The 27615-nt window shown below is 40.4% G+C and overlaps 1 protein-coding gene across 1 annotated transcript; it reads left to right on the top strand.

Annotated features, from left to right (window-relative positions):
• Positions 1-245: 245 nt before the first annotated feature.
• Positions 246-25861, top strand: MAP9 (microtubule associated protein 9). The gene is made up of 14 exons (XM_065405524.1): positions 246-352; positions 609-774; positions 2791-2875; positions 4833-5234; positions 7681-7913; positions 9586-9697; positions 12876-13135; positions 14074-14132; positions 15925-16090; positions 17552-17641; positions 18510-18677; positions 19146-19291; positions 20188-20320; positions 25739-25861. The coding sequence occupies exons 1-14, from the start codon at positions 246-248 to the stop codon at positions 25859-25861; spliced, it is 2250 nt and encodes a 749-aa protein (XP_065261596.1).
• Positions 25862-27615: the final 1754 nt, after the last annotated feature.

Here is a 27615-nt window from a genome sequence, read left to right as displayed (position 1 = left end):
CGCCCGCCCGGCTCTAGTTCGGTTCTAAGCAGGACGGGGGAAGAACCGTCCAGCTCCTGGACTCTAGGAAACAGAGCCAGACACGTGACCGTAGCCCCTTCCCGAGTGGCGAGGGAGGGGAAGGGGCTTTGTCCCCCTAGTAGCAGGGGCTCGGTCTATGCGGTCACTTCCTGTGTTGGTGGGTTGCTAGGTAACGTGTATGGCCGCGCGGGCCGGCTGGGGCTCAGTCTCCGCCTCTCCGGTCAATGCAGCTGCGACGGCGACGGCAGGAGCGGAGCGGCCGCTGCGCAGCGCCTAGAGCGAGCCCCCCTCGGACGGGCCCGCGCGGGCACGGGACAGGCAGCCACGGGAGGTGGGAGCCGTCTGTGGAGGGGCGGCCGCAGGGCCCGGCTCGTGGGGCGGGGCGGCCCCGGGGCTGGGTTTCAGTGGGTCAGAGCTCGTGTGCGCCCTGCAGCGCAGACCTGCCCGGGGCGGCGTGTCCCCCACGCCAGCCCGGAGCGGGCGGACTCCGCCGCACGCCGGTGTCCTGCAGCGCCCCGGGGCAGCCCGAGCGGAGGGACAGACAGATCCTTGCTTTAATCACTCTGATCCATTGTTTAAACCCTCAGGAGAGATTTGAGTTCACTGGATCAGAGAGCTGAGGGTGTGAAAACGAGGAGAACCTGCATAAGAGTAATTTCTCCAGACCTTTTCCCCACCATGTCTGATGAAGATATTGGCACCACTTTAGCGTATACCAAGAGCCCCAAGGTCTCCAGAAGAACCACTTTTCAGGTAAAATATTTTACCCCACCTTATCTGATAAAAAATCAGCCAACTCTACGCTAGCTAAACTGGCAAACCTCCTAGTGTAGGTACAGCTTATCCTAGTAAAAAAAACCGTACTTTTACCAGGATAATCTATACCAGTTTGGCAAGTGAAGTAAAAGCACTTTTATGCAGATACAGTACAGTAGAGTTTTTGCCAGTGTAGAAATGTCACCAAAAATCACACCCCTAAACAATATTGTTATACTGGCTAAAGTTTCTACTGTAGACCTGGCCTTTGTGTTACTAAGGGCTGGTCCACACTAACCGCCCAGTTCGAACTAAGATACGCAACTTCAGCTACGTGAATAACGTAGCTGAAGTCGAAGTACCTTAGTTCGAAATACAAGGTACTTACCCCAGGTCCACACACGGCAGGCAGGCTCCCCCACCGACTGCGCGTACTCCTCTCGCAGAGCAGGAGTACCGGCGTCGACGGCGAGCACTTCCGGGATCAATTTATCGCGTCTAGACAGGACGCGATAAATCGATCCCAGAAGATCGATTGCTTACCGCCGAACCCGGAGGTAAGTATAGACGTACCCTAAGATTAGGAACAAAAACAACTCTGCTGTCAATATGCCAGAAAAGCAAAAACTTAAACACATACACTTTCCTATCTTAAAAGTGGAATTGACATTCTCATTTAGTTTCTGTGTGCTTCTTTAGAAAAATCATACTGAGGTTTTCTTGATCTCCTAAATCTACACAATAATTGTCCTCGATTAAAGTAAAACATCTATTTTAAACCAATAAAAGCAAGGAACTTCAGACTACAAATCCTGGGTGGGTAACTTTTGCATGCAGCCAGTTTGATACAATAGCTTTGGTATTGGTCATGAAAAGATTTTAGCACATGCTTAACTTCTAAATCAATGGGATTTGTTATATGCTTGAAGATAAGCACATTCATAAATCTTTGTACAATCAGGGTTTAAGTTTTGAAGGTTGGAGGTGATGTTTACAGAAGATGAGTCCTGTCTAGTAACAAAGTACACAGCAGGTGACTGAGGTTTAGGAGATACACACACCTAACAGGAGATCTTAAAACCACCACAAAATATCTTCAAGACAAAGTTTTTCTTTTCCTCAGTCACCTGCTGTGTAGTGTATATTTATTTGTTCCTTACTTACCCATCATCAGATCCTTTATTTTTGGCGGTAGATGATGTAGGTATTTTCTAGCTAGATTCTATAGGACCTGAAAAGATCTATGTGGCCTCTTTGTGAAAGCACATTAATCAAGATTATATGCACTTTATTGGAGGGTCTAACTGCTTCCAAGTTGCTAGTGGCTGGTAATTTTTGAGCAAGAAAACACTCTCTCTACTATTGACTAGCTTAGGAGGGGAGCTGCCTAATATGCTTGCTTTTGTGGATCCCATTCTTAAATGCTTATCTCTCCCCATTCATTGTATAGGGAGCCTAGGTACCTAACTCAGGCTTTGTGGATTCCAGTGTTTTCCAAGGCACCTAAAAGTAAGGCCTTGTGACAGCACTGTAGCTCCTAAGTCCCTTTGGATCTGGGCTGAAGTGACTTACCCAATGTCACACAGCAGGTAATATCAGAAACAGGCCATGTCTTCTGACTCCCAGTCAAGCGACTTGTTAACTAGGCAAGTATTTTCCAAAGAGTGGGCAAGCCCACTGGGGAAGAAGGAGCACAAAGTTCAAAGAGGCTGGAGGTGTTACTCAAAAGATATATAAACTAAGATGCATAGACTTTTATCAGTAGATGGCAAGGATATGGGGTGGGGGGTGAGGGTGTATGCAATTGGTGGTGTTTTCCTGAAAGGTGCATCAGCTTTCAAAATGTTGGGAAACACTTTACTACACCAGTTTGCTCACCCACTCCCCCTCACCCCCAAAGATTCAGATCTGTTACTGTCCCAAAACATTCTTTGTTAGTGGGAAGAGTGAGAGTTGAACTTGAAATAATGGATCTTAACTTTTATTCAAAAGGAATCTATTAAAATATTTCAGAATGAGCTACAAGAAGCAATTTCTGCTCGTGCAGCAAGACAGCAAACTGCTGAATACTCAGATGACTTTGACAGTGATGAAGATGGTATGTTAAATAGCAGCGGTTTTGTTTGTGTTCTCCCCCTCCCACCCTTTGCTGATAGATCACTAAAGATCCTTTGGCGCTAATACGGTTTAATGTACCAAGATTCCACATTACAACTACTCTTAAATTATAAAGTTAGGACCAGAATTCCCATTGACATCAGAAGGCGCAAGATTGGACCTTTGTTTTTCCTCAGTCTAGGGTCTATATAATTGTTAAGGATTTTTTTACTTTTTTCTACAGACAAAGCCCTAATGAATCAGTTGCCTCCCTGCTTGGGGTCCTATCTCTTTAAAGGAAGTTTGGCCTTTTAAATGTCATAAATTACATTACATTACAATGTAATTTTAAGACCCTGCGTACATGTGATACCTGGTTTTTACTCACCACATCTGCCAGATATTTTAGATTACACTGATGTGCAAAGGCCCAGACTTTCCTTTACAGAGAGATTTCACAGCAAGTCCCTTTCTGCATTTGACACGTTACTTTGATACTTCTGTGTTCTTTAGTGGGCCCCCCTCCCTTTTTCTTTTTTTTAACCTGAAACAACTCAGATCAAATAGTAATAACAGGCAAGGTTCTATAAAACAGCTTTCTTAATCAAAACTATACTTCGGGGCAGGGCCGGCCTTAGGGAAAATTGCGCTCTGGGCAAACTTGTATTTTGGTCTCCCTGGCCCCCATGGGCACAGTGACCCCCCATTGCCTCTGGCCCCTGTTAGTGCCCCCCATTGCCCTGGGCCCTGTGGGCTCCCCAGGCTCCCTACCCCCCTCTGCAACTCTAACCCCTGCACTGTGCACCCTTAGCCCCTAACCCCTGCACTCCCCTCCTGTGTCCCTAAGCCCTGCATTCCCCTCCTAGACCCATGTGGAGAAACTGAGCTGGATGTGTGGAGCAGCTGGCATTGCTGCTTGCTCCCCCAAATGCTGCTCCTCCATGTACTCCTAGGGGGCTGTGAGGTGGGGACCAAGGAGCGATGTCAGGGCTCCGTGCATCCAGGTCAAACTTTCCCCACCTGGGCTGAGTAAGAAGAGAGCAGGAGAGTAGCAGCTCCTGATGCTCGCTTCACAGCACAGCCCAGGTGGGGAGAGTGACCTGGATGCACGGAGCGCTTAGTATTGCTCCTCGCTCCCCTCCTCACAGCCCCTTAGGGGGACGTGGAGGAACATTGGGGGGGGGGCGCAAGCAGTATCTGTTCATCATCACTTCCTCACCCACCCAGGTTCCTACGCCAGGAGTAAGCAGGGAGAAATCTGGGAGCCCCTGCCACGCATTGCTCTGCTGCCAGCCGGGAGCAGTTTCTGACTTTACGCCAGCAGCACACACCTCTCTGTGCTGCTATGCGGCGCCCCCCTGGACCATGGCGCCTCTTGGAGGTTGCCCGGGTGGTCCACCCCAAGGCCGTCCCTGCTTCAGGGTGTTGTACAGAACAGGGCAGAGACCATGTCTTATTTACGAAGTTTACAATGTAAATTTCTAGTGGACACAACTAGTGAGTGTAACATAAAGGGGCATGAGGAATCACAAAAGTACCAGTAATAAGATCCCATGCTTGCTCATTTTATAGTATGTGTCCATCTTTATGTTTCTGCTTGAAATATTTTTATTTAACTTAACTCACTTCTTGTAGCAGTGGAGAAGTGGATTTTTAGAAGGAACTTGAATCTGGTGATGGCAGGAATTAACTAATGAAGATGGGAGGGCATTCTATGCATAGGGTTCAGAATAGAAAAAGGCAGGAGACAGGACTGGGAAAAAGAAGCAAAGTAAATCAAGATCGGTGAAATTGGGGGCAAGATAATAGGAGTTAAGGTAAGAGATGTTGGCCAGAGCAGAACTGGACAAAGAATTTTCTTATGGTATAAAATATGAGATTGCTGTATCCCTTTTATACATCAAATACAAATCTAATATAGAAATTGATGAAAATACATTGTTTTTTGGGTATTTTAGAAGAACTTCCTGAAAATAATTCAGCTGTTGAAAACACAAATAAGAAATCAGTTGCCTTTGATATTACCCTCTCGGATGATGAGACTACTCAGAAAAAGGCCCTTTTGAAAAGTGAAATTGCTGATGACTTGACTTCACTATTAGATGAAGAGAAACATCAACAGATGACAATTTTGAAAAGCCAAAACTTGAGTGGAAGCCAAAGCTTGAGTGGTGACAGAGAAGATGAAACAGAATGTTCATTCATTGAAAAATTAACTTGTCATGGTAATGAAGGTGACTACTGTAATGAATCACAAATGGCTATACTGCAACATGAAAGAGAAGAAATTACTCAACATGAATTTGAAAACAAACCAGTACCAAAGCTAAGGGAGCACAGAATCAAAAATATATCATCAGGTAAAAAGAAGGCACTTGAATATTGTTGCTGCTATTTGTGTATTCGTATTATAATATTTTTAAATGAATCTAATGTTGGAAATTAAAATAATGTTAGAATTATTTAGACTTCAGTATAGGGCGTGGTTTCAATATCTTTAATATAAAAAGCAACAGAGAGTCCTGTGGCACCTTTAAGACTAACAGATGTATTGGAGCATAAGCTTTCGTGGGTGAATGCCCACTTCGTCGGTATGCATCCGACGAAGTGGGCATTCACCCACGAAAGCTTATGCTCCAATACATCTGTTAGTCTTAAAGGTGCCACAGGACTCTCTGTTGCTTTTTACAGATCCAGACTAACACGGCTACCCCTCTGATATTTAATATCAAAGAGGATCAAAGTTTTTAACTAATTTTTTAAGTGCTCCTTTTAATATTCTGCAACTGCCTGCCATAAGTAACAACTAGATAAACTGACAAATTCAAGGCAATTAGAAGATTGCTGAAATCACATGATAGACTATGTCAGAAAGAGAGAACAGAGAGTAGTACACCTCTACCCTGATATAATGCGACCCGATATAACACGAATTCGGATATAACGCGGTAAAGCAGTGCTCCGGGGGGGCGGCGCTGCGCACTCCGGAGGATCAAACAAGTTCGATATAAGGCGGTTTCACCTATAACGCGGTAAGATTTTTTGGCTCCCGAGGACAGCGTTATATAGGGGTAGAGGTTTATATGGTAAGCCGCACTCTGGGATTTTATGCTGTAGCAGTGTCCACAAGTGACATTACTGCGTGGCAAGCTTGTGCGCTGTTGATTCAGACCCTGGTTTGCCATGCAGTAACTTGCCACATATCAATGATATTTTATCTTGAGATAAATCCATGGCCCATTTACTATTAATGATGGGAAAACACAAACTGCAATGAGTGGTGCGTGATGAACAGTAGCAAACACTTTGTAATTCCCCACTTCCACACACACATGGTGGCAGCAAAGCTTCAGGTACTTTAATCTGAAAATCTTTCTTTGAACAGACAAAAGTTCAGATGTCCTTTATCTAAAAAGCGAGTACACAGACACCTGCTTCTCCTTTCCAACAGGCAACCAATTTTAAAGTATCTCATGTTTAGGCAATTTGATCTAATCTCTGGTCAGTGACTTCCTCTAATGAAGGATAAACTTGGCCTCTTTCTTTGATATTCTAATGGCTTATTGAGGACAAATTCACTTTATTTATTTGCAAGTCTTTCCTCCCACTAAGAGTTTAATTAGTGTTTAAACAGTGTGGATGGCCTTGATGAGCCCTGTGCACTGAGATGAATTTCACCCTTGTTTGCACTATAAGATTTATGAAATGATGTTTTAGAAAACGGCACTAAGCACACCCATTGTACAATTTGTACTGTTACTTCCTAATGCTCAGACACCAATATTTCCATGGCTAGCTCTGGGTTTGGAAGTTCATTTTGGATATGGGTTAGCATGCAGAGAAGCACACGAAGCAACACATTTCAGTGTTCCCTCTCTTCTGAATGAATCTAGTCCTTGTGAAAGATGTCAGGCAGGATAGCTGTACTGCCACTGGCTGCCTGGGGACAGCTGTGGATTGGGGAAAATTAGTTTTTGCTTGAAAAAAGGCATTAATTTAGCACTGCTTTGAAGGGTCTGCAACTTGTCTGGGAAAATGCTGACTGTAGTGGCTGTTCCCAGGTTCCTTCACCCTGTTCCTTGACAGCACACTTTATTTCTTTGTGACTGCCGAGCCCTGAACTTTTTACAAAAGAAACAGTGATTGATGCATAGAAGGGGGCAAATATCCCAGTAGTCACCTGGCCCCTCCCACCACCCTTCTCACTGCATTTATTTTTTCCCCACACATTTGATCTATTCTGCCCTGCGCAGAGGGAAGCACATGGGTTCATGTAATGAGTCTAGTAGACTTATAAAAAGAATAGAGAAGGATCACAATGGAAGGTCTTCCCACAGCAGTGCTGCATTAGACTGATGCTGTTTTTGCTGCCTTTATTAGGTTTATCCAGTCTATTAGGTTTGTCTTCCTGGCCCCAGATAAACACCCAAGTATAATACTCAAAGTGTATATCTAAATATGTACAGAGAACATAATAAATTGAAAGATGAACTTCTGGCCTGTGTCTTTACATTGCATTCAAAGCTTCAAAACTTGGTTAAAATTTTCTGAAGACATGTGTTTTAACTCTCTCTCTCATATACTTGGCTGCATTTGTTCTGGTTTTGTTGTTTTCATCTTCATTGTAGTAAGAGCCTCAGGACACTTCATTTTTTTAAAGTAATATATCATGGTCACTGCTGCTTATTTACTGAAGATAGGGATTCATCTGAAAATGTTAGTCAAACCTAAACTGACAAAATAATATTCCAGACTGAATAAAATATCTTTAGTGGATGATGTTGAAATAACAATATTTATTGTCAGCTGAGAATGTCAGTATTTCTGCACTGGATGATCATTATAAACCATCACCTCAACCAAGAAGTGTCTTAAGAAAGAGCAGCCATGTAGAAGACAAAGATGTTGCCAGGGCAGAAGATAAGGCTTCTTCTAGTTACAGATTATCTTCGTTTTCTGCACCATCCTCCCTGACTAGGCTGAGTGACAAAACAACAACATCTGAGAGAAGGGCACTTGCTGAAAGCCCTAGTCCTGAGGTAAGAGAATTATTGTAGTATCTATTATATTTGTGCATAGTTATCTATTTTTTTCTTCTACGTATGTTTTGCCTATTCTAGACTGTGGAATAACATAATCTACATTAGAGGCTTTTTTCCAAACACCCTTTTTATTCACCTGTGATTGTGATACCATTTTCCATAACAAAAAAAAATAGGGGGTGGGGAGAGGGTGAAAGAGGTACATTTAATCATGTTTTCAAGCAGCATTGCTCCTTGGATTGAAAAAGTGGAGCTTCTGTGTTAAATAGTCTCCTACATTTGCAACTTTGAGCATTCTGTTGCCTTGCTGTATCTCTTTATTGATCTACAAGGAAGTAGTTCTCAACTTTAGGTCATTAATATTGGCAGAATTTGATCTTTATTTTTTATAATTTCAATGAATAATATCATTGTTTATTTTAAAGCATTTTTCCAATTTTTATTGATTTAGTTTTTCATAGTTGTGCAAAATTATGGGTTTTAAGCAATTTTTTGTATTTACCTATTTAAATTTTCACTGTTGCAGGAAATTATGGATGGAGTCAAACAATGTGGTGGGGGGTCAGACAGTAATTATTTGATCACAGTAGACCTTAAGATTCAGAAAGTTAAAGCTTTATAGCCATTAAAACATAAATTGTCAACATCATATGTCTAAATATACAAAACAAATAGCAGCATTTTTTTTTACTTTACCTATCTGTAAATTTTTATTATTATTGATGGAAATATTTTTAGTGGATTTGTGTGTGCACAGTGAAATTGACATTTACCAGTAAAAATCTAATCCTTCCAAGCCTAGAGGTACGTTGTTATAAAAAAGTTCTATCCCTTTTCATGCACATTTTTCTTCACCAATGTAACATGACTAATAAGTTGTATGTAAAGATTTCTTTATGCTGTGAACAGAGACCTAAAGATGACTGCATTAATTTTGTTTTCTCAAAATTGGTGGATGATGGTGTGGAAAGAAGGTCATGGGGACAGAATCCTTCCTCCATAAGATAGAAAAATGCTCTAGGCAGTACACCTAGTTACCATGTCAGTATGCAGAACCTTTCCACAGAGGAAGGGTAGTGGCCTATGTTGAGTCTCAAACTGACTAGTATATATGCTACTTATCAGCAGTATTCAGAGGAACAGCAGCAGGTTGAACACTACTCCTTGTTGCTATGTCCTGCCATGGGGAAAGTGCCTAATTGTGCCTGCAGGATTCTTATGGCAGACGGAACAGCTGACATCATCTTTGCTCTTCTTTGGCCATATCTACTGCTCCACATTTGGGACTAAGGGGGTGTTACTAGCAATGCCCACCAAAGTCCTGTGCTGTATCTCCCCTGTGTGGATGTTGCAGGCACAAACTAAAAGGTTCCTTGTTTGCATTAACATCACTTCTTTTCACACCTCTATAGTCCAAACTGTGGGGCAGTATAGACAAGCCATCTGCTTCATTATTAAGGGCAGGATTTGACCTTAATGTGTGGTGAGTTTACACCCTTTTTAAAATCTGTTTGTTTACCTTTACATCTCCTTTAATTTAAACAGTAGCCATATTTTTCTTAAGGAACTTTAAATATTGCATAGAAAACTATGTTTTAGAAGCAAGTTAACTGATTTTGATTCGGTGTGAATTGTTCATGTTGCTTATGCTGTCACTTTCTGCTTTAAGGGTCCATGGCTAACAAGCTCTCCACCACCGTTCCCTATTCATTTTCATTCAGCTGATGAAACATCTGGAGACTCCAATTTGTTAATGTGTGGCGAAGGCTCTCCTTCAAAAGGTAGAAATCAATATACTTCATATAGAAGCATTATACTTGAATATGTGCAACCAGTGAAATAATATAATTGCTTAGTATAAGCAACTTTTAAGGGCCTGATACTACTGTCCATGATGTCAATGTAGTCTGTTTCCATTGATAGAGGTGGATCCAACCCCAAGTTTATTTTAGAAATCTGAGACTAGCTACAATATGCATCTCCCCTGCATTATTATGTATTATTGGTGTCAGTTTGTTGCAGAAGAGTAATCAATAAGGTTACATCTACACTACACACCGCTTTTGGTGGCCTATAGTATACATACCCATGTAGCCCCCCTAATATAAATAGTAGTGTAGCCAGTGGGGCATGACTTAGGCGAGTAAAGACATACCGAAAGGATATGGATAGGTATGTGAATACATACCCTACACATTTTCTACTTGCCCAAGCTGAGCCTTCCTATCTACATTGCTATTTTTAGCAGCGTAGTGTCCTGCTGCCTTCCTGCTTTGGAGCCTTCCCCCTCCATGGAAAGACTCCCCCAGTGGGGGGAAGGTTCTGGCAGCGGGGAGGCATCAGCCGCCTCCCTCTTGCCAAAGCCTTTCACTGACATGTGTAGCTACACACCTCAGTGTGGACACAGCCTTTTTCCTGGGGTGTGTAACTACATGTACACTTCACACTGCTGAAAGTGATGTGTAGTGTTGATATAACCTAAGGTGGCTTCTGGAAGTTTACTATAGTTACATTAACAAATTGAAATCATAACTGATGTTGTTTGCAGGTTCTTTGTTACAAGCAGTTCTGAATAGTGTCAGAAAGCATGATACATAAGAACTAGATAAACATTCTTTTTAGGAAGACAGACTAAAGTTTGAGAAATGAGCTCCTACCTTTGCTCATATTCTGTGTACTTAACACTGTCTAAACATCTTTGAGACTTGCTTAAACTACTGCTCCTGAATTTCCCTCTCCATTCCAACCTAGTCACTTTCTTTAATTAATAATCTCCATCTGCCTTCAAATGTCCCTCATCCTCCTTCACCCCTTCCAGGCACAGATCTATCTTACCAACTGACTAGATAAACTGTTGGTCACCATTTCATGTATAATGGGAGGATGGTCTTGTGGAAATTACAATGTCTGCATTCTGTTCCTGGTTTTGTGAACTTGCTCAAGTTACTTATCCTCTCTGTATTTCTGTTTACTATTGCTTAAATGGGGATGATAAATATTACTTGGTTTCTGTACAAGACACAGACATACCGAGAATCCATGCCCCAAAGAGTTTACAATCTGTAAGACTGACACAGATAGATAAGATGTACAGGCGGACTCATAGAAGAAATTAATAGAGTTTAAATGGGGCCCCGCTGTGCTGTGTGTTATAGAATATGTATAAAAGGTAGTTGTCCTTGCCCTGAAAAGTTTACAATGTAGACAAGATGGACAAAGGGTTGAAAAAAGGATATAACATATAAACTGAGGGATGACTGGAAAGTGTCATGTAATATATATATTTAGTTTGTACTCTTGGGTTGAAGAATACATTTGATGTGAGTTAATGCTTGTGGGCATTATGGTGAAGGAAGTCTTTTGGACAGCTTTGAACATGGAGAGGATGGCGAGCCCTGTTGTACTTGATTGGAGAGGTTTTCCATGCATGGAAAGAAGAGATGAAGTAGTGAAGATGAGGACATTTGTGGAGCAAAGGAAGAAGGACAAATATGACAGACAAACAATACTGAGATGTAGTCTGGGGCAGATTTGTTCAGGGCATTGAAAGAGAAAATGAGAAATGTAAACTTGATACTGTAGTCTGTAGATGGGGGAACAAGTGGAATGGTTCTAAGAGGGAGTGCTATAGTCTGATCTGGCAAGGAAGATATCACAATAATAATGTTGTCTTATAGCATTTTTCAACTAGAGATCTCAAAGCACTATGGGAAGATGGTACTGTAATCTCCATCTTCCAAATTGAGGCACAGAAGTAAAGTGATTTGTCCAAAGTCACACAGTAAATCAGTGGCAGAGCTAGCAATAGAACCAGGTGTCCCAGCTTGCAGTCCAGTGCCCTGTCCACTAACTCCATAGGACAATGGCAAGTGTTGCAGTTTAATTAATTTTTTGTAAACTCCTCTAATACCTATAATTGGAAAGTGATATGCAAATAAAATATGCAAACTTTACTTAACCACAGGAGACAGAAACTTGTTTATATAATAATGCAGAAATTGTGCACAATTAGAGTTCTCATTAGTACGCTGGACTTTCCAGTGATTTAGCTTTCACACCTTCAAATTAGAACTTGTCCAAATGTTACCTTATAGAAGCCTTATAGGATACAGAGATCTCCAATTCATTGTCTTTAGATCACACTCTCCAAATTGTAGGCCCAGCTGCATAGCTGCAGTGATCTCGTAGCTAATTCCCTGTCACTTCCTCCTTTCAGAATTCCACCAAAAATGTGCACAGGAATGTAACTTGAGAGTTACTATGGCTTCTCTTGATATTTGTCTTTATGTTTTACAGGTATAGAAATCCTATATTTATCACAGTGTAAATTACATTAGGAATACCTGTTTAAAGCCTTTTTAAAATGAATGCTAATTAATGATTATTCCAGTGAGGCATACATTTAGTCTTTGATTTGTATTTTTTAAGTCCTGCATAAAAAACCGCCATCAGCTACTTAGCAAAATTTTCCTGTTCCAAAGGGGAAAATGTGTATCTGAGTCAGAAATAGCATATAAAGTGTTTTCTGCCATTGTTTTGCAAAAATCTCTATAATACTTTAGTGAACGCCAGAGTAGCTCTTGATGTGATCCAAATGTTTCTTGCTGTTACTTCATATGTTAGAAACTTGTCTGGATCTGATCAGGTGACTAATAGTTTACAGTTTTGCTGAACTGTTTTATCTCAAAACTGCTGCGACTTGCCTTAAAATAAAAAAATACATTTGTTGCAGCAGTAATATTAACTTGTAATATGATTTTTATGTATACTTTTGTAAGTCATTAAAGTATACAGAAGATAATTTGTCTTGTATCAAGCTTAATGAGCTTTTTCATACATGAATATTTTAAGTACCGTATAGAAATATCTCAATTAATGAACCACAAACTTTTTCTTAAAAATTACATCTCTTGATGTCTCACTTCTCATCTCCCATATTGTTTTTTTGACTTGCTTTAGCCCAGGATCAAACAGTAGATGATGACTGCAGGGATTTGAAATTGGAGAATAATGGCAGAAAATCCCCATCTGTGATAGAACTAATGATGACTACAGTGTATGAGAAAACTAAGAAACTACAGAAATCAACTGATGACCAGCTTGAAGAAAATTTGCAAACACTGGAAGAGAAATTCATTGCTGATGGCATAAAGGAAATGTCACTGAATGATAAATCTGAAGACATGGCGGAAATGAGCACTTCAGAGGACTCGGACAAGGTATCTTTTAAACATATAATTTTGTATCATAATTTATAATAAAGACCTGGAAGCTTCAATGAAAAGTTAGCATATGAAACTTGTTGGTTCCATCTTGTATATGTACAGATATTATTTTATAATAGAATCAATATTAGAAGCCACCCATTACTGCCTGGTTTCTGGTATTGATTCTGTTATAAAATAGCATCAATTTTGAGAAGATGAAGGGAACATACATTCAATGAATATTTAAAAACAAATAAAAGGTACCAAACTTTGGGCTTGTTGGCCTTATTTAAATCCACGTCTAGAATTTAAAATAAACCGGGTCAGATCTTTAGGAGGTATAAACTGGCTTAGATCAGTTGAGGTGAATATGCCAGCGGAAGGTCTAATTTACGATGTTTTAAGTGCTGTTCACACCAGTGATTTGTATAATGCATATGGTAAGTGTTAGCTATAGTACAAGGCAAAAAGAGAATATACTTATACTTAGATTGAAAGCTTTTTAGGGCTGGGACTGTCTTTTTGTTCTATTTGAGCCCAGCATGCTGGGGTCCTGGTCCATAACTAGGACTGTTCAGCGCGCTGGTAATACAAGTAATGAATAATAACTATATACTATCTACTTTCTCTTTCTATATTAAGACACTTTTAAAATGTAATCCCGACTAAATAGTGATGTTTCTGTGTAAAGTACTATAATGGAGATTATGGTATACTTTATTTTGGTTTTTATTTATAAGATCATGTTGGACTTCATCTTGGCTACATTTTGTTGATTATAATAAGCACAAAGAATGGCAGAAAATACTTGTTCACCTTCCTTGCATTCATATTTTGCACTCCTGTATTTTATGAAGCCTCTGATACAGCATTTCCAGAGTATATGCTGCAGAACTGGTTTTGTTGTTTGATAGGTATAATATTTTTATTTTTCCTTTTCGGTTTGTTAGAAAGAATTTGAATATAAGGAGACACTTTCACAAAAAGTGAGACCTTCTTCATCAAGCAGGTAAGTAAACAATACCGATATGTCAATGTTTACAATCTGATCCCATCTGATATGATCTCTTCAGAAAGGTAAGATATGCATGATCGACACACACTGGCCACTCATTCATCACACCCATCATCACCCTGTCACCAACATTTGGCCTTCTGTGGAAGGGTGCTGGAGGAGGGGAGGTGCAGCTTTTTTGCAGGGTGACAACCCTCCACATCTCCACTGGCAGATCAGACCCACCAAGGGCCTTTGTCAAAATCTTCATCTATTTGTGCCATGAGACCCACAAGTGACTCTAGCCCACGGTTTTACTCCTGGGAGATTTCTGCGCCACTGCACATGTGCAGAATTTATGTCCCCCACAGATTTCTTTGCTTCCCTGCAGAAAAATGACTTTCTGATGGGGAAGCAAAGGGAAGCCACAAGAACGGTCACATGACCCTCCCCAGCAGTATGTTTCGGGTGCCCAGGGAAGCCAGCAGAGAGGTAAATCACTGTGGGGCAAGGGGCAGGACTGGGGAAGACCTGGCTGGTGGCTCCTACCCTACGCTGGGCTCAGCTTCTAGTCCCGGCTGGGCTGGGGAGGACGTGACTTCCTCTTCCCCTGCATGGCATCCGGAGACCCCAGATTTCTCCCCCAGCTGCAGGAATCTCTGCAAACTCTTCATCCCCTCTGCTTCCTGCACCCATCGCTCCTCAGCTGCAGGGGGAGGGATCCTTGTACAGGGAGCTGGTCCCCCATCCGCTCAACCCCTGTGCATCCAGACCCCCTCATACCCAATCCCTCCAACCGAGTCTCCCCCACCCTTGCTCCTGGACCACCCTGATGAGCCACCTGGATCCCCACCCCACCGAGCCCCAACCAGCTGCTCCTGGATCCCCACCCCACTGAGCCCCACTCCTCCAGCATGTAAACCCCCCCACTGACCTCCCAAACCCAGACCCCCCCTGCCGAGCTCTATTCCCCCCCCCTCCCAGACACAGACCCCGGCTGAGCCTCAACCACTTCACCTGGACAGACTCCCATTACTATGGCACCCAGAAACCCCGAACAAGCCCCTGTGCATCCAGATTCGCCCCTGCCCCCCCACTGAGCCACCCGCACCCAGATTGCCCTACACAGAACCCTCTTAACCCACACCTGGATCCCTCCACACTTGGATCCTACTTTGCTGAGCCGGCCTGCCCACACTTGGTGCATCTGGCACGGAGGAGCAAGGCCCTGGTGTGTTTCTGGGGCAGGTCCGGTCCTTGCTCTGTGTCAGGGTTGGGTGCAGCCTCTCCGCTGAGTCCATGTTCCAGGGGGGAGATGCACAGTGATCTCCCACCTCTGTGCAGCCAGTGGCCTGTGCTCCCCAATGCCATGCTGGAGCCTCCACATTTATTTGATAAATAAAATTTGCAGAATTTTTAATTTTTGGCACAGAATGCCCTCAGGAGTAACAGTTTGTACCTGTCTCAACATGTTCTTGTTAGATTAAAGCATATAGGGCTTCTAATACTTTTGAACTGAAATTATTGTGTTTGTGGAGTTCACATTCTCTATTGGGTTGGCTAGCAGAATTTTTGTAGGTCCTGCAGGTTGTTTTAGTAGTGATAAAATCCATGTAAAAGCAGAAATGGACAATTCAGGCTGTCTCCTCCTCTTTCTCCTCCCTCCCCCCCCAAAAGATATAACCTTGTGAAAACAGGATTATAAGCAATATCTTGAAGTAATTTCAATGAGAAGGCGCTCTACCTGGCATCCACTATAAGAAACTGAAAGCTTATTTTGATATATTTATGAATTGATGCTTCACAGGTCTCTGTCCTCTACATACTTGAAGAAAGCTGGGAAAACCATCCCTTCATCTACAACTACATCTTCTCAATACTTGGGAACATTAAAGGTCTTGGACAATAAACACTTACAAAAATACAGTGCTGAGCTTGACAAAGCAGATAGTCTACGAGCAGCTGTTTATCAGGTAAATTTTGGCATATCAAAAGCCTGCATGAAAAGATCCTACCAATAAGAATAAAAGCCTGTTAATTATACTCAATATGTGTATGCACCTTTCTTAAATCAAGACTTTTTTTTATTCTTAAAAAATTATGATTCACTACAAAGGGTGGATTCAGATGAGAAAGAAACAAACTTATCTCTATTTTACTGTTGTGGCAAAATGTTTTTAAACACAATAGATGATCTCCATTATTATATTTGTTGTTTTTTATTTTTAATATGTATCCTATACATCCTATACATTCTTTTCTCTGTATTTTCTGTTCCAAAGGCACATTTAATGGGAAAGGTAAAAAGAACTTGATGTCAGATCTTACATTTTTCCCTGGAGCAGCATAATTTATCTGAATTCTGCTGCCCTCTGTAGTAAAAGTGAGCATAAATCTCAACTGTGGTCATAGCCGTCTATTGATCATAAGTTATTTCCGCATAAGGAAAATCATATTCACTTAACTAAACAGTTTAATGGTTCTAAATGTCATGTTGTCTCAAGTATTTTGTGTTCATTGACTCATAGCCACTTTCTAAAGTCAAATAGTCTTCATTAAGATATTTTAGCTTCTCAGTACAACATACTAACACATGAACAAATGTACAAAATTTGACCCTGATCATGAAAACACTCACCCACTTCTAAAACTTTGTGGATGTCTATAGCCCTTGAAGCCAATGGGTTGAGGACTTTTCATTGCAGATATTTCTGAATTAAACATATAATAGGTTAGAGGTTTTTACTAAATTTTGGGATCCTGTAGATCCTAAATGGCTAAAATGTATTCTGTACTTTTTAAAACAAAAATCACCCAGGGGAAACTTAAAATAGTGGTTGTAGATATTTTGTATTAAAAGGTTTAGTTAGCTGCAGCTCATTCTTGTACATGTATACATGGGGATGCTTCCTTCACTCCCCAACAACTATTTTTCTGACGCCCTATTGAAGATTTTGAGACGTAGTGTTATGTCATTTATATTGCTCTGCTCTCCCATCCCTCCACCCCCCAGGATTTTAACATTGGAGGTAAATCAACCAGTTAGCTCCTCCTTCTTTCCTGCCCTTCCATGCTCACATTCTCTTTCTTTTATTTCCATACTGAAATCTTTTTGTTAAAATAGAGTTATTAATTTCTTAAGTTTTATTCTTAAAAGTTGAAACCTTTGATCAGAATATTTTTTCTGCTGCAGATCCTCAGAATGTGGTTTAAATGACACCTCATCCAAATGGGCTTATTGCTATAGTAATAGTTTGCATATATAAAATGATGATGATGATGATGATTTTTATATATGAAAACAGAAATACTGTCAGCATTGCCTATGGTCATTACATCAGATGTTGCTTTATCAATAATACTCAGTTACTTTGGTACAAGATCTAGTTACTGCTTAAAACTCTTCAGCTACAGCTTTTTCCTTAATCTTATAGGATTGGTTGGAAAAGAAAAGAGTCTTTCTACTGGAACTGCAGAGAATTAAAAGGAACAAAGCAGAAAATTTAAAGAATGCAAATGAAAAGGTTTGTTTAAATTTAAATATTTGATTAAATAGGAGCTATCCAACTGCCACTCTGTAAAGTAATGTCATTACAATATTTGTTGTGGTGTATTTAAAAAAGGAAAGAAACACAGAAATGAAATAGTGGAAATCCCCTTCATTGGAGCCACTTTGCAACCCCTCAACCATCAACAAGCATCTCTAAATCCATCATAGCGAGCCACAAGAAGATTGCTCCAGTTTATGTGGAATGGGGCTGATGTAATAGCTCTTATATGTCCTAATCCTTGTGGCTGCCACAGGGAGTGTGGCTAGGGAAAAGAGGGGTGTAGCTGGTGCTTCCCTGCACCCTTAGAATCCTTGGATGCCATATAAATTAAAACTATCTTTGCAGCTCCCTTCATGTTTCACTTTGTGCTTCTTGACTGCAGCCAGCAGTCTGGGTCCATCTTTGTATTTTTATTATGATGATTATGGGATAGTCTGTATTTCAGCAATGAAATTTAAAGAAGTCATGTGTCTGAAGATTTTCTATATTCAGCTGTACGTAAGTGTCTACATTTAAAGCAACATGTATGCAATTATATTATATTCATCTTCCTTAGGAAAAATGAAGAGAATTTATTATTTAAGAACTAATGTTTTTTTATACACAGTCTTCAGAAGTGAATCATAGTCGTTTTTATATCTATCAATCTTGTAGAAAACAGTCTCATATTATAGGTCACAAAAATTGGTCATGCTTCAGCAGTAGTTCAAATCACAACTGAACCACTGATTTAGACTGTCTTCTGCAAGTCAGTTTTCTTTCATTTGTTTCTTTGGCTAACACTACATTTGAGAGTTTAGGAAATGCAACATTTTCTGAAGTATAAACTTTTCTTATGTAGAAAGAAGCTACTAAGAAAGAAGAAGCAATTGCATCTTTTGAAGCCTGGAAGGCAATGAAAGAAAGAGAAGCAAAAAAGAAACTAGCTGAAAAAAAGAAGTTTGAGGAGTTGAAGAAACGGAGAGCAGCAGAACAGAATGAAGAGAAAAAAGAAGAAGCTCAAAAGGCAGTGAGAAATCTATACCTGACACACTTAACTCAAGAGAGTCCTTAGTAAAAACGTAGTTGACAACAAGAGATGGACCCAAACCATACCTCTAGAGCTGGATACCCCGATCTTTGGGAGAATTCATGTCTAGACTGTCTTCTTTGTAGCAGGGGCTAATCTCTCATCCTATGCACATACACACATTTTTTCTATTGACATTTAGGTTTTTTTAATGTGAAATACTTTGTTCCATATACATAAAATAGTTAATCAACTGAGTAACGTGTTGGCAGCAGAAAGGCTTTTCTAAGGAGCTGGGAGTAGTAAATTCTTCTTGCTCCTTGTAGCAGTATGTTTTGTGGAGCTAAAACCCTGTGAATGAGCAATCCAAAGGGGGATGGGTAGGAAAGAAAAATATCTATAATGTAAGGGAAGTTTTGGAACAAAGATGATATGCAACTTTGCTAATGAACTTGAGGTCTTCTTTAGGCATTTGAAAAATGGAAAGAAAAGAAAGCAGAATATCTAAGAGAGCAAAGTAGAAAGGAAAAACGAGCTGAAAGAATCAAGAAGAAGAAAGAAGAGGAAGCTATTGCAGAAAAGAAACGAGACAGCATATCTGCCGTTGATAAATGGTACTGCTACAGAGGATTTAGTTACATAACTGTGTATGGGCCAGCACCTATGTCTAATCATTTTGCAGGGAATATTTGGCCTGAGGGCCTGAACCTGCAAGGGGCTGAGGATCCTCAATTCTCACGGAAATCAGTGGGAGGGAAGGGTGCTTAGCACCTCACAGGGTCAGGGTCATTGTTCCCAAATGTGAGTGTGGTAGCTTCATTTTCGTTCTCATTTGTCCACCTTATAAAACTTGCCATACAGCTTCTATTCAATCTGCTAAATTGAAAGTCTCTTCTCAAAAAAAGCAATGATTTGAAAAGTATGAATGTTGCAAATCAAAAGTGAGGTACATTGGATAGCATGGAACCTTGTACTACCAATCCCATGCTTAATTAGTAAAAAGCAGGCACTACAATTTGGGGTTTTATATAGTCTATTGTGTTTCTTGGAAATCTAACAAATGTCTGGACAAACCAGGTATATTCACCAGTACATGAGATACATGTCTGCTGGATAGATTTTTTTTCTAATGTCACCAAGAAGTGTGCTTTGTGCTTTACAGAACAAGTGAGACTGATTCCTACCCTGAAGAGGTTATAGTCTAATTTTAGAGATGACACAAAATGTGAGGAAAGGGAGAAGGAAGAACAAAGATTACAATAACACTAAGAGGCAATGCAGCTTATACATGTGCATATCTTGATGGTTCAGAGGGTTTGTGCATGTGTAGGTGGCCTTTGAAGATTTTTTTAAGTTTTGTTTGTAGTTTATCCTCCAACCATGTTATCAAATTTGTCAATAGACATAAATGTCAATTCCTGGTACTGTTCACGATGTTTGATTAACCAATCACATTTGCAGCATTTTTTTAATTCAGTGAATAGTATCTTATATTTCTCTCCATATTTAGGAATGAGAAAAAGGAAGAATTTGTAAAACAAAAGAAGACCGAAAAAATCCAAGAGAAAAGACAGCAAGAAATAGAACAGGTTGAAAGGGAAGAAAAAGATAAAAGGGCTCTGGAGGAATATGAAAGATGGCTGGTAAACATATTTTTTCACACTTCGCTACATTTATCCTTGTGTTTTTTAACAAATAATGCGTGTGAATAACTTTTGAATTATAATCGTCAATGCTTTTCATCATGATATGAAAGTGGCCAGGTGATGGCAGTAGTATACCTTTTCATGCAGTTCCTCTGAGGGTTACTTTAGCAAATCACTTAAAAGTGCAGTGTATACGACATCTGGCATACACGGGATATAGTCTCCCTATCTGTGTGCCATAGAGTTCTTTGCATTTTACAGTTAGTGAAAGTACAGTCTTCTCTTCTCCCATTCAATGTCAGGAAGAGCCACCTCTGAAGGGCCAACTCAGCACAGCACAGAACCAGCAAAGGCTAGAAGCAGCACCAGCTGCAAAAGTGAGTGCATTTAGATTCAAGGAAACAGTTTTAAATATGGGAAGTTGTATAAATCAAAATAAATAAGAACAGTTACACTGAGGCTTGAGATTACCTCCATTTGATAGGAAGGGGTGACCTCAGATGTGCTATTGTGGGAAGAAGTCATTAGGAGCCTTTCCAGTCCCACAAAAAACAACAAGTCAAGATTTCTTTACTACCGCTCAGGGGAACCCTAGGAGACAGATAGCTAATGCACAGGAACATATACTGTGCTCTCAAAGGATTTGATTTGCTGATTAGGAGAATGTCTAGCTTCTTCTGCCCCATCCCCACCACCACCTGTGGTGATGCTGTCGGCAGCACACTGAGGCATCAATCCTGCAAACAGATAGTCCCACTAAAGTGAAGCACCTACTTACATGCTTAAAGCTGAGTATGTGCAAGTGTTTGCAGGATCAGGGCCTAACTGGCATGCTTGTTGCTGCTCTTCTGAACGGGAGCAGATTGTACCCCACCTCACATCTCCTCTGTCCATTTTCTGAAATCTTGCCCTTGGCTGTGGCTCAAGTCTCTGTATTTTGGAGGTCACATCAGCCAATGTTTCTGTTCATCCTTGCTCTGCTGGCCAGAGCAGTATTTAGGCTTATATAAAAACAATGAGAATGTAAAACTTTCACTTTTTTATAAATTTAGGGAAAGAACACTTGTATGACTCAAGTTGTCAATTTATTATCTAGGTATCTAAGAGGATTTTTGTATGTACCCAGATTATTGGTGTCAGTAGTTGTAAGAAGGTAAATAAGTAAAAAAGTGTTCTATTAGAAGACAAGTAACGTAATGAAAATCTATTAATTCTTCCCACTAGTAATCAGTAGGGAAAAATAGTTTTGAGAATTAATTAAATCTTTCAGCTCATGAAGCAAATGGCAGCCTTTATGGATAGCACAAAACAGGAATTTAAAAATCCTCTCTAAATACTTCTAAAACATAAAAATACAATAGAACGGGGAATTCTATTGTTACTGAAGTGTCATACTGTGGCATAGAGTTCACCGATTGTGTGCATGCTTATCTCAAGGGAAGGGTGTCGACAGGACTTTTTCCATCCTGGAATTTAAAACTCTAGAAATGGAGATGCTGAGTTTTTGTTATTAACACTTCTAAAACTCTAACATGAAAAAGATAACTTTGTTTCCTCTACAGTTAGTCCAGTAATTAAAATTCTGTTTTTGTGATATTATTTACCTCTTAGCTACTCAATTTAATAGCAATAGTGGTTCGATTTCCATTTTGTTATACCATGGAGTCATATCAATACCTGAAATAGATTAACAGATGCATGTAGGCATATTAAAATATTTGCAAGCATATATACTGACACCACACCTGGTTCTAGCTGGTGAGTAGTGAGATTTCAAGTAAGCACTCTTTCCAAACTACAGATCTTGGAGATTTGTATAGTATAGCAAGTTTATGTATCCTCTAAGAAGCTTGGCCCTTATTCTGAGGGTTAGCACTGCTCAACACCCAGTTTTTTAACATTATTCATCTAATGATGCACCTTATACGTTTATATGCTCTAGGAGTTGTGGTAAATTGAATTAGATGGGTTTTACAGATTTGTTATTTTTTTGTGTTGGAAATAATTTGGATGATTTTACAGATTTTAAGGCTTGTTTTGAAAGATTTTATATATTGGAAATTTAGCCTAGTAGTGGTGTAGTAGTGCTCAGCAGTGTTGAAACATGGGCTTTACTACTATTCCTTTTATCTTTCTCCCTAATGCTTCATTAACTGCATAAAACAAAATCGTTCTGTTGCAACCACACTGCCGTGGGGTATGGTCTTGTCAGATGTTGTAAATGAAGAAAAGTTGCACTGACTCAGTTCTGTTGAAGCAAGTGTGCAAAAACAGCAGTGTGAACATTGAGCCTCAGCCAGCAGCTCAGGTTCTCAAGTCCAGTCAGCCCCCGGGGCTGGAGCTTGGGTGGCTAGGCCAAGTCTCCTCTGGACATGCAGTATCCCTGCTGCTATTTTTAGTATGCTAGCTCGAGCCCTGCTAGCGCAAGTCTGTCTGCCAGGCTCGGAGTCTCGCTCACAGCTGCAGTTTAAACCTACCCCGAAACAAACATTATTTAATGTATGACTGGCTGCTGCTGCTATTTTGTTTCTTACTGGTTTCAGAGTAGCAGCCGTGTTAGTCTGTATCCGCAAAAATAACAGGAGTACTTGTGGCACCTTAGAGACTAACAAATTTATTAGAGCATAAGCTTTCGTGGGCTACAACCCACTTCTTCGGATGCATATAGAGTGAACCATATATTGAGGAGATATATATACACACACATACAGAGAGCATGAACAGGTGGGAGTTGTCTTACCAACTCTGAGAGGCCAATTAAGTAAGAGAAAAAAAACTTTTGAAGTGATAATCAAGATGGTTCAGTACAGACAGTTTGATAAGAAGCAAGTGTGAAAATACTTACAAGGGGAGATAGATTCAATGTTTGTAATGGCTCAGCCATTCCCAATCCCTAGGGTTGGGATTGGGATTGGGAATGGCTGAGCCATTACAAACATTGAATCTATCTCCCCTTGTAAGTATTTTCACACTTGCTTCTTATCAAACTGTCTGTACTGAACCATCTTGATTATCACTTCAAAAGTTTTTTTTCTCTTACTTAATTGGCCTCTCAGAGTTGGTAAGACAACTCCCACCTGTTCATGCTCTCTGTATGTGTGTGTATATATATCTCCTCAATATATGGTTCACTCTATATGCATCCGAAGAAGTGGGTTGTAGCCCACGAAAGCTTATGCTCTAATAAATTTGTTAGTCTCTAAGGTGCCACAAGTACTCCTGTTATTTTTGTTTCTTACTGTATCTCTTCCATAATTCTGATTATGCTTCCCACACCACCTGTGTGCACACACCCCTCTTATTTATTATTTGGGGAGGAGGAAGGTTTTTGGTAAGTTATTTCTCATGGGGTTGTGAGTAGTGGTGAGGACTACTTGTGCAAATGGCCATGTTCGAGGGGTGGGAGAGATGATAGCAGAAGGGCTGTCTTGGCAGGACTTGCTTATCAAATTCTCTCTTTAAAAACCAGCCAAACAAAAACAAGAACACTCAAACTATAAAAAAAAACTTCATTAATGCAAATTAAGGTTAGGAACTGAAACCTCAGGAAATCAAGAAATGCTTAATTAAGCTGCCCAGACCAGCTTTAATGCTCATCCTGGAGTATATGCTGTGCAATTGGGTTTTTCCTTAAACAAACATACTATGCAGCATGTACTCAGTAATACCGTGTTACATATAGCAAGGTGCAATTCCTTAGTAAGATATTATTTGTTAAGTACTGGCCACCAGTGATACGATAAATCCTATTTTTTTTTAATCATTAGATATCAAATACCAGTCCTAAAATTTATTTCTGTACTCAGTACAGATTCCAGAGTGACTGCAATTAAGTTAATTCTGAAATACATCTGCAGTATGTGTGAATATATTCCAAACAGTGTGCACTAATCATATATTTGTTCCATTTTAGAGTATGTACCCATCCTAAACTCATATGCAGCTCAGTATTTCAACAAGAATATAAAATTTTGCCTTGACAGTACAAACTCTTTCCTCCTCAAACCACTACAGTGTTCCCTTAGAAAATCCTAAAGACGTAACTTGCAGCTTGACTGAAGGTCAAAAAGCTCAGGCTTTGTCAGTCAAATGAAGGTTTGCGTTGGAGTGGGGAGAAGAGAACAGCGGCAGCTTGTAGAGGCAAAAGTTAAGTCAACTAGTCTGGAACCTCAAAGCTTATATTATCACTTGGGCCCAAGATATTCCTTGCATCTCTCCATTGATTTCAGTGGAATAATTAGATGTGAATCTGGCCAAACCAGACTGCCCATCCCTAATTCAAAAAGCATTTTAGAAGGAGTCAGAGTTTGGGAATTCATTGACTGCCCATTTTGAAATTTCTGTTGAAAACCAAGGTTCTCTGAAGAATGAATTATAAATATTTTACAAAGGAACAAACTAAAAATTTCACGTATCAGAGGGGTAGCCGTGTTAGTCTGAATCTGTAAAAAGCAACAGAGGGTCCTGTGGCACCTTTAAGACTAACAGAAGTATTACCCACGAAAGCTTATGCTCCCAATACTTCTGTTAGTCTTAAAGGTGCCACAGGACCCTCTGTTGCTTTTTAAAAATTTCACATAACGTGAAATTATTTTTGCAAACATGCTGCTCAACATCATTGTTCTAATTTCCCAATGCTATGTTTGAAACTATAAAAAAGTCATTAGAACCTTATGACACTGTTAGCATGACATTAAAATGACAGAGATTTGTTATAGCTAAACTGTTAAAAACCTGTTTTGTTACAGCATAGTGCCCAAGTAATTTAGAAAGCACTGAAAGGTATAGACATCAAACACCATCCTTTTTTATTGAAAACAGTATTTAATATTGGAATTCAAGAGTCCTATATTTGAGGCATTAAGATGCGAATAGTCAATTGAAGATAAATACAGAAATTAGCTTGCTATGCCTTGTATGTTGTGCTCCGCGTTTGGGTAATGCACAGCATAGCTCAGCTCCAAGCATTCACCTGAACCTGGGAGAAATGTAAGTCTGTAGCATGGATGTTGCACTGCTCATGCTGTGCAGCTGTATTTCTATAAGGGATGCTAGGATGAGCTTCCAAGCACAACTCCCTATTGCACATTAACATTACCTCTATATCTTCTGTATAATAAGATTCCAGGATTGTCACTCAGACTTTGTGTCACTATGAAGTGTAGACGGTCTGAGTCAGGGTGAAGAGAGCACTTTTTGTTTAAACTATCTCCAGGTTCAATCATCGCTGGGATTTGTAGTCTGTTACGATCCAGTGTTTAAGTTCTCAGCCATTTTCATCTTTTTTTTTTTTACATTTTATGAATTGCACCCATGAAACATCATGGACTTTCAACTAATATCTTTTGTAAAATAGTAATTATTTAATTTTCCTTTGACACAGTACTTCTCTGACACAACTGCCTCTAATTTCAGGAAAAGAAAGAGAGGAGAGACCAGATTGAGAAAAAACAAAAGAAGCTCCAGGTTATCGTTGAGGATGAAACCCCTCCTCCATGGAGCCCGCCTGGCAAAGCTGTGTCCTCAAGGAACTACTGAGATGTCCATTGTCCTTTGTGAGGAAAATTCATGTCCAAAGTTCTGACATTGTCTAATCATCAATATTTCACAACTGACTTTAAAGTGAATTGATACTGGCTCTTGCATCCTTTCTTTTGTAGGGTGATAATTTTTAGACTCCTCAGTTGGAACAACTGGGTGTATGTGTTAAATAGCTCAATTGTTCTTTTCCATTACATTTCACCAAAAGATTAATTTGTGTAATTTTTTTGCATTTAATTTCTTGGTTAAACTTTGTCAGTTGGCCCCTTTTGGTGAAAATTCATGTTCAGGACATGCAGGGCCAGACTCTAAAACACCCTTCTTCATATGAGTAGCACTTTACCCCACAAATGGTGCCATTGAAGTCAGTGGGCCTGCCTGTGGATTCAGCCTGAGTAAGGATGCCAGAATCTGGCCCAAAATGAGTGGCCAAGCAAATGCTAGGTATGTTCCCATACAAAGTGCAGGGTGAAGAAGTAGAAAATATTTTAAACCATCATTCAAACATAGCTTCAGAGCCAAATTATTTACAAACTGGTAAACAATCCCTGAAGATTGGCAGGGGGAATAAATGCACTAAGCAAAAGGGAAAAAAGGGAAAAAAAAAAAAACCAATCCTGAGGCTTTTACTGTATGATGAGACTTGCAATGTGCAGTTGTACAGAATGCATGGATAACTTAGACTTTTGCAACAGCACAAATATCTGAGGTTTTTTTCAGTTCGAGTTTAAAGGACTAATAATGCTAGCCCCAGAAAAGGATCATTCAGAATTGTCCTGACTGTATTTAACTGAAGTAAACTTTGTCCTTGTTGAATCAATGGTGCCAGGTCTATTCTGTGAAGAGGGCCAACGTATATTTTTATGATCCATGGGCCTAGCCTATAATATTAGGACTATATGCTACCTTGAGCTGCAGTAGAGCTTCTACTGATGTGCAAAGATTGATGCTAAGGTATGAGCCTTTTGTAGTAACTAAACTTTTTAAGGCTAAATTCCATTCTCAGATACACTCAAGTATGTGCACAGTAATTTCATTAACTGTCAGTATAACTGGATTTATTCCAGAGAATATGAGAACAGAATTTGCAGCCTCTCATAGCTGTTTTAGATTGTCACAAACTCAGAGTGATAACTTGGTAATGGTAATACCCCCTCCTGCACCCCAAGCCCCTGCCCCAGCCCAGAGACCCCTCCCAGAGCCAACCCCCAATACCCTCTCTGGCACCCAAGCCCCAGCCTTGAGCCCCCTCCCAGAGCCAGCCCCCAATACCCCCTCCTACTCCCCAAGCTCTAAAGCCAGCCCCCCATACTCCCTCCTGGAGACAGCACCTCATACCCCCTCCTGCACCTGAACACTCTGCCCCAACCTGGAGTCCCCTCCTGCACCCAAACTCCCTCCCAGAGCTTGCACCCTTCACCCCCTCCTGCACCCCAAGCCCCAGCCCTGAGCCTCCTCCCAGAGCCAGCCCCCAATACCCCTCGTGCACCCCAAGCAATATTACCAATAACAGTAATATTACCATATCAACCAACAAAGAACTCTGAGTGTTCAACCGGCTGTGTCGGGTTGATGTGATACAGAAAGATTTAAGAGTTTAAAATTCTTCCCTCTTGGTGATTTCCCCCTTCCTGCTGAATTGTCTCTTTTCTTTGTTCCCCTTTGCAAGAAATCTAAAATACTCTGGGCCATGCCCTTTGGCTACATTGTTGCTCCTCATATGCTGACTCCAGAATACATACATGGGCTGT

This window comes from Emys orbicularis, chromosome 5 (assembly GCF_028017835.1).
Source record: "Emys orbicularis isolate rEmyOrb1 chromosome 5, rEmyOrb1.hap1, whole genome shotgun sequence".
Taxonomy (NCBI): domain Eukaryota; kingdom Metazoa; phylum Chordata; order Testudines; family Emydidae; genus Emys; species Emys orbicularis.
Note: the sequence above shows the minus strand (reverse complement) of the source record. Positions and strands in the feature narration are given on the sequence as shown.